Source organism: Parasteatoda tepidariorum, chromosome 4 (assembly GCF_982258835.1).
Source record: "Parasteatoda tepidariorum strain Cologne lab strain chromosome 4, Ptep-v5.0, whole genome shotgun sequence".
NCBI classification, from domain to species: Eukaryota; Metazoa; Arthropoda; class Arachnida; order Araneae; family Theridiidae; genus Parasteatoda; species Parasteatoda tepidariorum.
Genome location: NC_141758.1, coordinates 33,214,251 through 33,228,157, shown reverse-complemented (window position 1 = coordinate 33,228,157; position 13,907 = coordinate 33,214,251). Strand labels below are relative to the sequence as shown.

General features: G+C 27.5%; 1 protein-coding gene across 2 annotated transcripts in view; it reads left to right on the top strand.

Moving 5' to 3' along the window:
- Window positions 1–13,393, top strand: part of LOC147810868 (uncharacterized) — a 28,077-nt gene extending 14,684 nt beyond the window's left edge. Inside the window, exons 2-3 of one of the 2 annotated variants that reach the window (XM_087160895.1) lie at window positions 11,039–11,225; window positions 13,234–13,393. In XM_087160895.1, coding sequence (XP_087017021.1) covers window positions 11,042–11,225; window positions 13,234–13,355 — 306 coding nt within the window. In that variant the 5' untranslated portion in view covers window positions 11,039–11,041 and the 3' untranslated portion in view covers window positions 13,356–13,393. Of the gene's footprint in view, window positions 1–10,334; window positions 11,226–13,233 lie in introns of those variants that run through there. The other variant, XM_087160896.1, reaches the window with a different exon arrangement.
- The last annotated feature ends 514 nt before the right edge of the window (window positions 13,394–13,907 follow it).

Below are 13,907 nucleotides of genomic sequence, written 5' to 3'. Positions count from 1 at the left end.
CACTGACCGTAGCCAGTGATGCTTGACTTCGGTGATCTGCTGGGAACCGTGTCTTAACGTCCACTGCGGGACGGTAAAAATTTTAATAATATTACAAAATAGCATACAATGCCTTTTATGTAGAGTTTCATTAGAATGAATTTATTTGTAAATATTAGTTAGAATATTAGACTTAGAATATTTTCACATCCTACGAAAAATATAAATATTAAGGAATAAAAGTTCAAATTATATTATCAATGTTTGAATTTCCTTATGGGTGTAATATTCTAATTTAAAAAAAATTGTTCATTTAAAATTAAATTTTACATTAAAACCGAAATTTATTGTAACAAAAAGTTTAGGACCAGATATCAAATTCGTGCTCCGAAATGCTATTGAAATATGGGAAATGTTGCAACAAGTTTTTACGGATTCGTTATCGAACTAATGAATGAACAACCGGTATAATAATTAACGTTGTAATGATACACTCAAGAGCCAAAACATTATGACCACCTCTTAATAACGAGTTGGCTCACCTTTAGCCCGTAACACAGTTGCAACCCGCCTTGGCATGGATGCCACAAGTCCTTGGTAGATGGCCGGAGACAGATTGTACCAGATGTTTAAGCAACGGTCACACAAATCCGAGATATTGCGACTCAGTGGTCTTTGAACTCTGAGCTGCCGTTTCATGACATCCCAAATGTGTTCTATCGGATTGAGATCCGGTGAGATAAGTGGCCAGGACATTAACTGGAATTCAGCGTCATGTTCCTGGAACCAGTCCAACACAATTTGAGCCTTGTGACACGGAGCGTTGACCTGTAGGAAAATTCCATTTCTAGCTGGAAAAACAGAGGCCATGTAAGGGTGCAACTGGTCCGCAATGATGTTCAGATACCCTGTAGCATTCATGGTCTGCTCTGCCACAACCACGGGCCCCAGTGACGCCCAAGAGAACGTCCCCCAAAGCATGATACCGTCACCACTGCCTGTGTATGACCTACAGTACATTGAGGGAGCAACTGTTCGCCTGGAAGACAGCGTATCCTGACACTGCCACGGTGGGATGAATGATAAACCGTGATTCATCTGACCAGGCAACTCTCTGCCACTGATTCATGGACCAGTCGCGATGTTCCCGGGCCCAGCGCAGGCGTAGTTGGCGATGACGCTTGGTTAGCAAAGGCACACGAGTGGGACGTTTGCTGCGTAGCCCCATATCCAACAGTGCCCGCTGAACAGTGTGCTCTGATACTACTCTACTTGACCCTGCATTGTATTGGGCTGTCAGCTGAGCCACTGTCTGGCTCCGGTTTTGCTTCACCAAGCGAAACAATCCCCGACGACCTCTTTCTTTGATAGCGTGTGAAAGTCCAACACCATGTCGTCTACTGCTGGCTTCACCGTCATTCATCCACTTTGCATAAGCACTAACAACTGTAGATCGCGAACAACCCACGAGTCATGCAGTTTCGGAAATACTTGTTCCGAGCCTTCGAGCCCTTACAATCTGCTCTCTATCAAAGTCGCTTAGATCCGCAGCCTTTCCTATCACACACAGAAGTAAGTGAAAGAATGATTCTTCAAACTCTCCAGCAACAGTTAATACCACTTCCACCTGATCACGTACCTTCCACGTCATCCAGGAGAGTTCGTTGCAAAATGTAGGGGTGGTCATAATGTTTTGGCTCTTGAGTGTATAAAAAATAAACTTCTCCAGAAATCTTGATAATTTTAAATAATTTTTTTATTATTTTATGTATTTCTTTAATAAATTATATATTAATGTCTTGTCTACAACCAATCATTTCTTGTTTACATAGCCTCTAAGATGATTTAAGGAGAAATTTAAGACAAAACAATAATAAAAGGATGGATACGAACAAAATTGATAAATTGGTTGCATATAAAACTATCCTCATTTGTCCTGATATTTAGTTTTCAGTCATCTCTTCAGAAGATCTTTGTTGATAGAAAATATCAATTCAAAGATTTTGTAAAAATCGATTTGAAGAATCAAAAGATTTAGAATTTTGATCTAACATCTTTTTATTCGCATAATAGTGCTAGTAAAAATAGCAAAATCTAATAAATCAAACTTGAGGACCGCACGCTGTGTATATACAAAGTTAATTTAAGCTCTGTGATTTTAACCAGTTTATAACATCTCAAATTTACAATCCGCTATTAATATTTAATAGGATAAATGTATCCTAAATTTAAACATTATACTATAACTTAATAGTAAAGTAGAAAATTTCTTAATTAAAAAATTTTTTTTTTCTCCCTTTAAGTAGCACTAAAACTTAATTAACTTTATTTCAGATTCATTGCGCATAAAAAAGTAATATTCATGCCGTGTAAAATGCATATACAAATCTTACTTAACACTAGATTGCCTAAGGAAGTCATTTTGACCGCTTTTTCATTTTCAAAAATTGTACGAATAATAATGCATAAATTTTTTTCCCAAGTGAAGTAATTTTTATTCCCTTAATATTTATTATTAGCTTGTTATATAACTGTAGATAATATAAAAAATTATAAAAATTACATAAATTAATTTTTTTACACATTAGCCATTCTTTCAGAATGCAATCATTTTGACTGCTTTTGGGCAATATAGGTATATAGGTAAAAATACTATAGGTAAAAGGGCAGTATGGGTGAAAATTACATAAATTAATTTTTTTACGCATTAGTTACTCCTTCAGAATGCATAGTAATACTTTTTCAGAGTGCAATATAGGTAATACTAAGTTTCAGTCTTTCTAGTATTAATTAAAAATGTAGTAAAATTTTTGTGATATAACTTTACAAAAAGGTTTTCATGTCTCCTTTTCAGCCGTGTTACTGAAGACCGTAAACTCTTAAATTACCGCTAGAGGAATATTTAGAGTATGTATTTTTTATTGTTCTTTGTACTGCGCTGAAAATTTAAGGAGTTACTCGTTTTTTTTTTTTTTTAAATCCTGAAATGTGCCTCAAGAACGATTGCAAAATTCACTTTTTATTTATAGCATGTGAGCAGAATACCTTTTCTTCGTATGGACTGAAAAAAGCAAACAATGAATTAATCAGTGCTTAACCACATTGTGGAATATGCACAAGACAGAAAGACATAACAATTTAAAAAAAAGCGAAAATTTTTTAAATATTTTTATATAGTATTTAATTTAGCCTTAACGCTTGACTTTACATAATTATAATGAGCGAAACACATTTTCAGTTGTTCGTTATGATTAAACAGGGTCATGTTATGCACGAAAAAGATTTGCTAGATTTTTAAGAAACATATTATTTTACATAAAATGGTTTGATTAAAAAATATAACTAAATGTATTAATTTATATCAATTTATTTTAGAAGTTAAAACCCAATTTTTAAGCTGAAATAGTTTATCTACGCAAATATCTAATTTCAGAAAGAAATTTTCCATCCTTATAAGTTTTTTTTTTAATATCTAAATTTAATTTGTTAAAATCAATTATATATTGTTTATCTAATCTCTTCTGCCTTGATCTTATTTTCTTAAAAAAAATAGTTTTATTTTTAAAATTCAGTGATTTTTTTACGGAAAAAAAAAAGGCAGTTATTGTTTAGAGAATATAACTATGATGAAGTTAAATTTATTCCTGTTCTGTTTTCTGCTCTAAATGAACTCTTAATTATCAAATCGTATACTGTTTATTAACTTTACTAAATGAATATAACAACAGTTATTAATTAGTTATTTGTAGAAAAAAATTATAACGAAATCATGTAAATATTAAAGAAGTTATCAAATACCTGAGTAAAATTTATATAAAATTTTTAAAAGCTTGTTTTATACATCTGAGAATGCATCCAAAGATTTTTTTATCGCTAAATAGTGTCAATTTGAATAAAAAAAATTTCAAAATTTCAGGAAATTGACTTGCATAACGAATAAAAGAAATTGAATAAATTTGCAATACATCGTAGTAAACTTGACATTTAGTGATAATCGATATACTTATATTTATTTCATTTAATGCCCAGACCAATCATATAAAAAATCATTATTATTGATAAAGGTTCAATTCTAAAAAAAGGACACATAAGTCATCTCTGCTAGAGTTAGCTAACTAGAAAAAAAATTCAAGTAAAGAAGAGTTAATCACTATATGGAATATATCATACAGTTATATTCAATATGAGTTTTACAATATTTCATTCATGTCAACAGGGTGCTCTACAAATGGGGATCTGAAATTTGCAAGTAAAACAAACACCATATTCTTAGAAGAATAAATAACTGGTGTTCATTTAGCATATGATACGAACATGCATGAGTAGTGCCTCTTAATGTAGTTTCTAGAGAGTTACGGGTGCGTGTGGAACACTTGAATAAAATGCTAGTTATTGAATTAACTGCTAAACGTCAGTCCTGAGATACAGTTGCAGATACATAAATTATAGTTTTGAAACAAATATTTATCACTCTAAACACAAACCAGCAGGAAAACTTCATGAAAAAAAACATTCTCACGTGCTTATGTAAAAACTGAGATATGCTTTTATCCTGACATTATATGTAATTAAATTAAATAAGTGGCAATGAATGATTTAAAAAAACAAACGTAACACATTATTAAAAAAAGAAGGAAAAAAAAACCAAAGCATTTACGCATGATATTGATTACTTTTTTTTTCAAACCTCTTCTTAACGTACTTTATGAATATTCAACTAATCATCTAAATAATAATTTTCTAAGAAAAATTACGATCGCAACAGAATTACATAATTGGGTATAAAATATTATACAGCTAAATTTCCGAAAGCAAATATAGAAGGAAAAAAAAATCTATACACAGAAATCAATACAAGTATATGTACCTTTGTACTATGTTAGCACTTTGTTGTAAAATACCTTGATAAGTATGAATACTATTTAATTCGTTAGAATCCGGAAGAAAGAAAAAGAGAGTACATATAGTATATTTATTTGATTTGAATTAACTCGCATGAGTCTGAAAAAAAAAATACGCTTGCAAAACTTTCTTGCAACGATTTTTAAAAATAATTATTAGACGATTTCACCACTAATTTAAAAAACATATCATCAAAGAAAGCTCTTATTTTATTAAGCATTCAGTTAATTCCTTCTCCTCAGTTAAGTTCATTGACAGTTAGATTTTTATTGGATGTCATTGATACGTGACACCGATATGGTTGACACTGAGATATGATCACACACAAAAGTATCAAATTTAAATTAAATAACTGCAATTTTTGAAGAAGATAATTCAGTTGTTCTCTAATCCGGGCAGTTAATATATATTTTACGAATCCTTATAAGTAATGGAATAAAAAACGTGTGTAGGGATCAAATTAATATTTAGGAGAGAAAGAACGCACACGCTGCTGAACTTTGATCAAAAGCATGATATAACGAGGTTAATAAGAGATGAAGGATTAAAATCATCTGAAATTATTTTTATCGAGAACAAATTTTTTAGGCGTTTGTGATAGAAAGCATATTTCAAAAAAATCAACAGGTATTTTTTGTCTCTTCCTGACTCAAAGAACATTTGGTTAGAAATTTTTTTTTCTCCAGATATATCAGATATTTCAATATACATATATCAGATATTTCAAAATACATATATCAGATATTTCAATATAACATATATCAGATATTTCAATATGACATACTAGAATAAGTTATTAGTAAAATAATAAAATCATAGGAACCCGAGTACTTAAGTTTTTTAATTTTAACACTGTAAAAAAAGTTCATGTTTATTTTATCATTTGGATATTTTCGCCATTACAAATATAATACTATTTGCTCGAATTTTATTCAGATGTTGACAAAAGACAACCTGATGAACCGTCAAATTTTCTAACAGTAATGTAGAAGAATCATTTTTCACTTAAAAAAAAATAATAATAATGGTAAGAAGGGAAGCAGAAAATAAATCAGTTTATTGAATCAAATTATACAGGCAAGTTCATCATAATTCCAAATTCTGGACGTATCAGTTTTATAATAAAGCATTTACTCTGGTTTTTGGAGTGGTTAATAATGGTATAAATATTTTTCTTCCTTGCTTGAATAAAAATTTGAGAAAACAATCATATTTTGCATTATACGTGAAGGGAAACCACGAAAATATCTTTCAGATGGCTTGATTCCATTTAGAAGTTCAGTAATCGCAATGAATTTTTTTTTATAATGAATCATTTTTCAGCATCTTTGAGAGACTTCTTTGTGACTATAACGAGATGTTATTCAAATATTTGTAGTTTTTAACCGAAAATCAAAGTAACTCGCTATTTTAGTATCGGAATAAAACCATATTTACGTTATAAAAATAATTATGTTTATAAAAATAATTGAGTTATAAATAAATTAAAGTTAAGTTAAAATAATTAAGTTAATTAATTATTTTAATTAATTAATTATAAATTAAGTTAAAATAATTAAGTTAATAAATAATTAAGTTGTAAAAATAATTAATTATAATCAAGATTAAATTGAAATTAAAATTATCAAATTTCGCGTTACACGCTATGAAAAACAGACAAAAATGTTTTTCAGATCGCTGTTATTGGTATATAAAATAAAATAATTTGCAATTTAAGTATCGGAGAAAAAATTATAGATAAACATTTTTTCATTGTTATTATCCTTAATAGATAGGGTACCATCTTTCTGAACAGAACGAAAAGCTCTTCTTATTAACTCAACCCAGAAATCAAAGTGTGAGCTTTTTTATTTTGTGAATGTAATGAAACACCCTTATTATGCTTAATTCAATTCAGAGATCAAAGTAATTAACAATTTAAGTATCAGAATACAATCATATTCATGAAAGTTATAAGAATAATTTATTTTAATGAAGATTAAATTAAAGTAATCAAATTTGTGTTACATGCGAAGGAAAACCACGAAAAAGTCTTTTAAATTGCTTAATAGTAATAGGTTTCCAGCTTAATGTTGATTATCGCAATAAAATTATTTTTTAATAATCAATAATTTTTTTTAAATCATCTTTGATAAATAGTAAATGCTGTGAAATGCTCTAAATTTTTTTTGTACTTTTTTGAATTTTTGTAGGCCACCCAGATATCAAAGTTACTTGTAATTTAAATACAGGAATGAAATTATATTTTGAAAGACTTCTTGAATGAAAATAATTAGAATTTAGATTACGCACAAATGAAAACCATGAAAAAGTTTTAATAACTAACTAACTGAACGCTAACAGGCAATTATGAGACTCTATCTCAGCAATTATTAACATTTTCCAATTTATTGTTCTTCATGAAATTAAATGCTTTGGGCAGCTTAGATTGCTTATAAAACTGTTCTATTTTATTTTAATTATTTTATTTATTTTTTAGTTACTTTTATATTTTTTATATATTTTTAATAAGCACTTAAATTGTTTTTTTAATATTTATTTCAAGTATTTGAATTTCAGAACAATATAAAAATCAATTTTTTAAAATACATTAATTTTTTCATTTAAAATTTACAAATTATAAATCTTTAAAAAAAATTTGTTCAGATTTTTCTGGCACAGAGACAGAATGTTATTATTTATCATAACAATTTATGAAAATCAAATAAAAAAAATAGAGACCGGTGATGTGTCCAATGTTTCGTTCACCCTGACATCTGTTTGGTACAGTGATTGATCTTTCCATCTTTATGTCTTTGTTTGAGTATACGCAAGCAAAGGAGAGGATACAAGCATCTATATTCATTGTCTACGAAGTACTTCGATTGGTTTAAATAAATTATCAAACTGAGCATGCGCGTTATTTAAATTCTGCCAAGCAAAAATGCTAAAAGCGCCATTCTAGTAAACCTGACAAAACGATTAAGCGATAACGATGAAAACGATGATGTAATCGACCAATCAAATGCCTCTATTTATTAAAAAAGCGGTCAGCCAAGCAACAGCCGTGTGCACGTGAACATTAATTATTTTCTTATTGCATATTTAGTATTCCATGTTTTGGCAACAGCAGTTCTTGTGTACGAAATAGATTTTGAGTTTTTAGAATAACGGTGTGTGTAAATTAATAAAGTATTGATTTGTTTTTCTTTTAAAAGTTGTTTCTTACATATTGTCATTTTTATTTCTCCTATATGCATTTTACATATCTCTGAAATGTATGAACTTGGATATAAGTCAGACTTTGATGAATTGTTATGGCTTACAATATGAAGAGTTACTGTTCGAAAAATTTTCTTTAAAGATTTCATTTTCCAATAATGTATGCTTATTAAAAGATAAATCTATTTGTTTAAAAAAAAATATTATTAAAATATCAGATGGTAGTGTAAATATTGTAGTCACCAAATTTCTTAGCTGTGTTGATGTTATGAATATCTTGCTAAATCTTCACAGCTATGAATATCCTGCTAAATCTCATATATTTTTGGCTCGGAATCATTCCTCTTTATTTTATGTGTGTCAACCATATTTTATGTAAATGCCATGCCTTAAAAGAAAATGATAATTACAACATATTTCCTTTGTATTATAAATATTAATTACGTTCTAATTAGATTTTAGCTTCTTACCTATATTACATTATACATATTTATTATTTTTCATACTTTTTATATCTTATTGCAAATGAAACGGATTGTTTTGTTCTTGTATAAATTACTTAAATCTTCCTCATGTGAACACGCTTAATGTGAACTAATTTTTCTCTTCTCGCTAAAAGTCTTATTAATATCAACAGCCCCTTTTTCCTAGACTTTGCAGTTCAGATTGACAAGTCTAAATACATTAATTTTTTTTCACTTAGTAGAATTGAAAGTTTTAACAAGGAATTCCTGTTTTCCTCACAAAATCATTCCTTTAATATTAGCGTTGAATTCTGTTCAATATATATAAATATATAAGATTCTTCTATTCTGTTTACCCACTTACAAATTGCTGAGCCAAATTTTTAATTTTGAATACATTAGCCATTTGTCAGGCTGATGATATTAATGCATCATTATTTTATTTGTATATATTGTATATGTAATATTGGTTGCTGAAATTGTTAATAATATTTTATTATTGTGGTCATCCCCATGGCAGAATCACAGCGACATTGTCACAGAATGTTACGGTTCTTGCAGAAAGATTTTTCTTTTAAAAAGTAAAAAAATTTAGTTTTCTTTTCTACAGAAATTTACACATAATATTTGAACCATGCATTTAGATAATCACTTTTTGACACGCTTAATTTACACCGGTAGTATCATAAATCAATGTAAAGTTTCTATTGTATTTTCAGCACAACTATTGATTTTCACCTGGTTTTTAAATATCTCTATTTATTTCACACTATATGGAAAATTCGAATCTTGCATTTGAGTATTTACTTTTAAGGCAATGATTCTGTCTAATTGTTGGCTGCTATTGATTTCTCAATAGTTTTTATATCAGATATTTTTATACGGTATTAAAATTATTTATTACGCATTTGAGTAACCCCTTTTTGATGAGTCCAATTCGCATGATTTCATCGTTAATCTTCGTTTTTTTCTTCTTATATAATGGATTACATTATTTTTTAAAATTTGGATGATTATTTACAAAATGCGAAGAAGGAAATAATTTGTGTGACATCCTCTCCCTCCAACAAAATGCATAAATAACACCCATAATATTAGAATAAAAAATTATTACATGTTTAATTAAAAAAATTATAGTTTTTTTGGAAACAGCTTTTTTGTTATTTTTAAATTACTAACATATATGTTTGTTATATTGAAGCAGGGTTGGAGTTTTTGCCGGCAAAAAGGGGTTTTTGCCAGGACAGTGGCAAAAACCTGGTAAAAACCGGCAAAAACTGGTAAAAACCGGCAAAAACCAAATTATCTAAATTGCTGATTAAATATTATTACAAAATACTTGAAACAAATTTAAATCAATCATAAGGAATAATAATTTTGATACATTACATGAAAAAATTATTTTTAACATATTAATAACTAATATACCTAAGGGTAATAATTTTTAAAAGATTGAAAGTTTTTGATCTCTTTTCATTTTAGAATCCTAAAATAAATGTTTTCTTACAAATAAATATTATTATTTGTATAATACTATTATTTATTATAAAAAATTATTATTTGTACAATAATTAACTACACATGTTGATAGATATTTTATGCTTTAAATTATATTTGTATTAATTTAAAATAAGTTCATTTCACTGGAAAAAAGAGAATAATCACAAATTTTCCAATCAATAATGTTTTAAACTACTAAAATGATACATTATCATTTAATTAAGGAATAATAGTTTTGTTAATTTTTTTATGATTATTTATATTCATAGTATATATTTCAATTTTAGGAATAATTTTGCATCAAAAATGTGTTTTTGTCCTCTCATCTAGGAAAATATAGGTTTTTGCCGCTTTTTGCCACTTTGCTTGGCAAAAACCTGTTTTTGCCAGGACGGTTTTTACCGGTATTTACCATGGTTTTTTCCACCTGCGGCAAAATCTTGCCAACCCTGTATTGAAGTTATCTTACAGAAAGATATTAGTGCCAGACAGTTTTGTTGCAAATAGCTTGAAAAAATTCTGCCACAGGGGTGGTCATTATATTATCTTTGTGCAATTTGCATGTTTTAAAAAAAATCATATTTCTTAAGCAATATTTCCACACATACTGAAATGATTGCTTGAGTGTTAGGAATTATCATTGTATATATAGCCTTTAATTTAAAAAATGTTTAACTTAGAATTTTGTTATTTTCATTTTTTATAATATTGCAATTGCTTTATTCATGTATATATCTGAAATATGTAAATGTTCAAAAGTATGTTTAATTTTGCATTATATGGATAATGACCAAGTGCATCAAAACAATGTTTCCATGCACGGACATGATTGCTTGAATGCAATGGATTATCATTGTATATATAGCTTTTAATTTAAAAAAATCATTAACTTAGAATTTCTTTATTTTCATTTTTTTGATATTGTAATTGCTGTATTCATGTATATATCTGAAATATGTGTTCAAAAGTATTTTTAATTTTGCTTTATATAGATAATGCCGAACAATTTTTCAATTGTTAAGTTTCTATTGACTGATGAGGTTGCAGTTGTGCCAGTGACCTGGTTGTCAACAAAAGGTTGTGTGTGGCCTCCTTTAAAAGCGTATGAGGTAATGAAACTTGTTATGAAGCTAACTAAACCTTCTCCAGATTGGATTTGCCATGAAGCAAAACTTTTGGGTGAATATTTTAATTACTTTTTACTAAAAGAAATTATTATTTTTTTGTCCAAATGCAATTTCAACTGGTATGTATACACCAGTTAAGACACGATGTTTGTATATAATTAAATAGGATGTGATGAACTTTGTATAATTTTTGTTATTTAATTACTAATTTGTTCTTCTCAGGTACAATCTCAGAGTGCTGTATACTTCACTATTTTATTATTTACTTCCTTGCTCTTTTCTTACTTTTTTTTCCCCCTTTGGTTTTTTCCTGTGTTACCTTGAGTGTTCAATATTGTTATTGTTATGAAGTTTTTTAACTCAGAATTTTACAGTGCACCACTGGATCTAGCCCAGATCTAGATGTAAAGTTTGAATATACATTCATTCAATCTGATACAATTGTTCTTAACCAATTTTGGAAAGTTAAAGCTTATTCATATTATCTAAACCTGTTACCAGACCCAATACTAGACACTGTTAAAACTCCCATTTCTCAACAAAATAATTTGGAAGTTAAAAATAGTATATTTTACAAATCTTTCCCAACAAAATTTTCATTTATTTCATATGTTTACCGATTTGATTAAATAAATCAAAATGACATAAGAAGTATAAAACATTTTTATTTATGAGTTGATTTTAATGTAATAAAAAAGAAATATATATATGTGTATGTATGCACACATATTTCATAAAAAATTATAAATTTATAAAATAAGTGAAAAGAAGAAATAAAATCATAAAATTAGGAAAAAAAATAGCTGTCACTTTTTACTATTTGTTTTCTTAAGAAAAAATTGTATTCCTTAAGTAAAATTTTTTATGAGTTAGTATTTAACCATAATTACAAAAGCATATGAGCTATCACTCAAATAATGTGCCCTTATTTACAATGCATCAATTCACAAAATTTTTTTTAATTATTTTGTTTATTGTCTGACTCATGGCATTTGTAGAAGAAAAAAAATTTAACTCTTATGTTTAAATTTGAAACATCTAATATATATAAGCAAGCAAGGTATGTAATAAAATGTGATGAAATCTATCTTCGTTTTCTAACATAACAGGGTGCCTAGCATTTTTAAAAAATGCTTAAAGGTGCTTATTTTTTATTTTCATATTTTAAAAGATATTTAAGGTGTTTTTACTTTATTGTGGGTTTGAAAAAAGTGCTTAATTTTCTATCTTTTAAAAAGAAATTTTTTAGTGTGGCGATTGTTGTCGTAAATTACAAAAACAAAAAAAACGTGATATTCGCGATTTTTTTTGCAATATTTAACCGAAACTAGTTTAAGTTTTCAAAAATGTGTTTGTATTTTTTTGGAAAGTGATAAAAAATATTTTTTGAGTGCTCATTTTTTGTTGCAAAATTTGATTATGCATGTTGTAACCTTTCTCCATATAAATATTATTACTGTATCCTTAAATGATAAAGTACGATTGGATAATTTTAAGAAGCAAAAATATGGAGAAAGGTTACAACAAAAATGTTTAAACTAATATGTCAATAAATTAACCACTGGTCTTTTAATTTTCACCAGCACACATTTTAGAATTTTTTTCTTCTTCTTAGCATAAATTAAAAGGATTTTTATGCTCTTTCTGGTAGACTTCTCCATAATTCCTTCTATTTTTATCAATCAAATTAGTTTTAGCTTATTGCTTTTAACCAGATTATAAAAAAAATTAATTTGTACTTTATAGTGGCAAAATAGTGCATCATATCATTCTGTATGCAATTAAAAAGTTAACATTTATTGAGAGTAAATGCTATTTTAAAAAGTCACATTTAACTTTTTTACACATTTTTTACTTTAACTCATTACTGTAAACAAACTAAACTGCAGAAACAAAATTTAAAATTTTGACTATTTTTATGAAAAAAAAATTTCTGATGGAGAATTGAGGGGTAAAAAAATCTGTTAAGGAAAGAATAGGTAGTTTTCTTGAATGTCATTAATAAATATTTAATTTCAATCATTTCTAAAACTTATGCTATGCCATTGCTCTATTTTTAGGTGCTGTGAGGAGAAATCCTTCGATCCAAGACATAGCAACAGACCATGAAATTGAAAAGTTTATGAAAAACGGCATGCAAAAAGCAAGAAATGTTTCTTCATTAAGAAATTTTAAATTGTAAATTTTACTTCTTTGTAAATAAATTATTTATATATGATTGTTTCGATTTATACCCTTATTTATTAAACATTCTTTTCAATAAGCATGAAAATGTAAAAAAATTTCAGTTTCAGAAATGTTCCTTTTTTTTCTAATTTAAATTAAAACTCATAATAATAATTTAAACTTTTCTTAAAGTTAATTTAACTTTTTATTTTTATTGTAGAAAATGAATCATTGATATTTTACAATTTTTTTTTTTTCATAATTGAAAAAATTCAGAATCTTGAAATATTTTCATATTGTACCTTCAACCTTCATCTTTCAAATACTACAACCAGCTCTTTTCTTCCAATAAAATTTTTTATGTCTTAATTGTAATTACGTTTCTAATTTAAAACACTCTTTCTGAATATTACAGTCACCTTGGAAAAAAATGTATTTTAATAAAATTTTACTAAATTCAGTATTTTATAAAATTTACAACTTTAACAAATTTCTTAAGGCAGCAATCAAAGCAAAAAATAATTTAAAGTGTACAAATATTTCAAATTAGAATTCTGAAATAATTTGT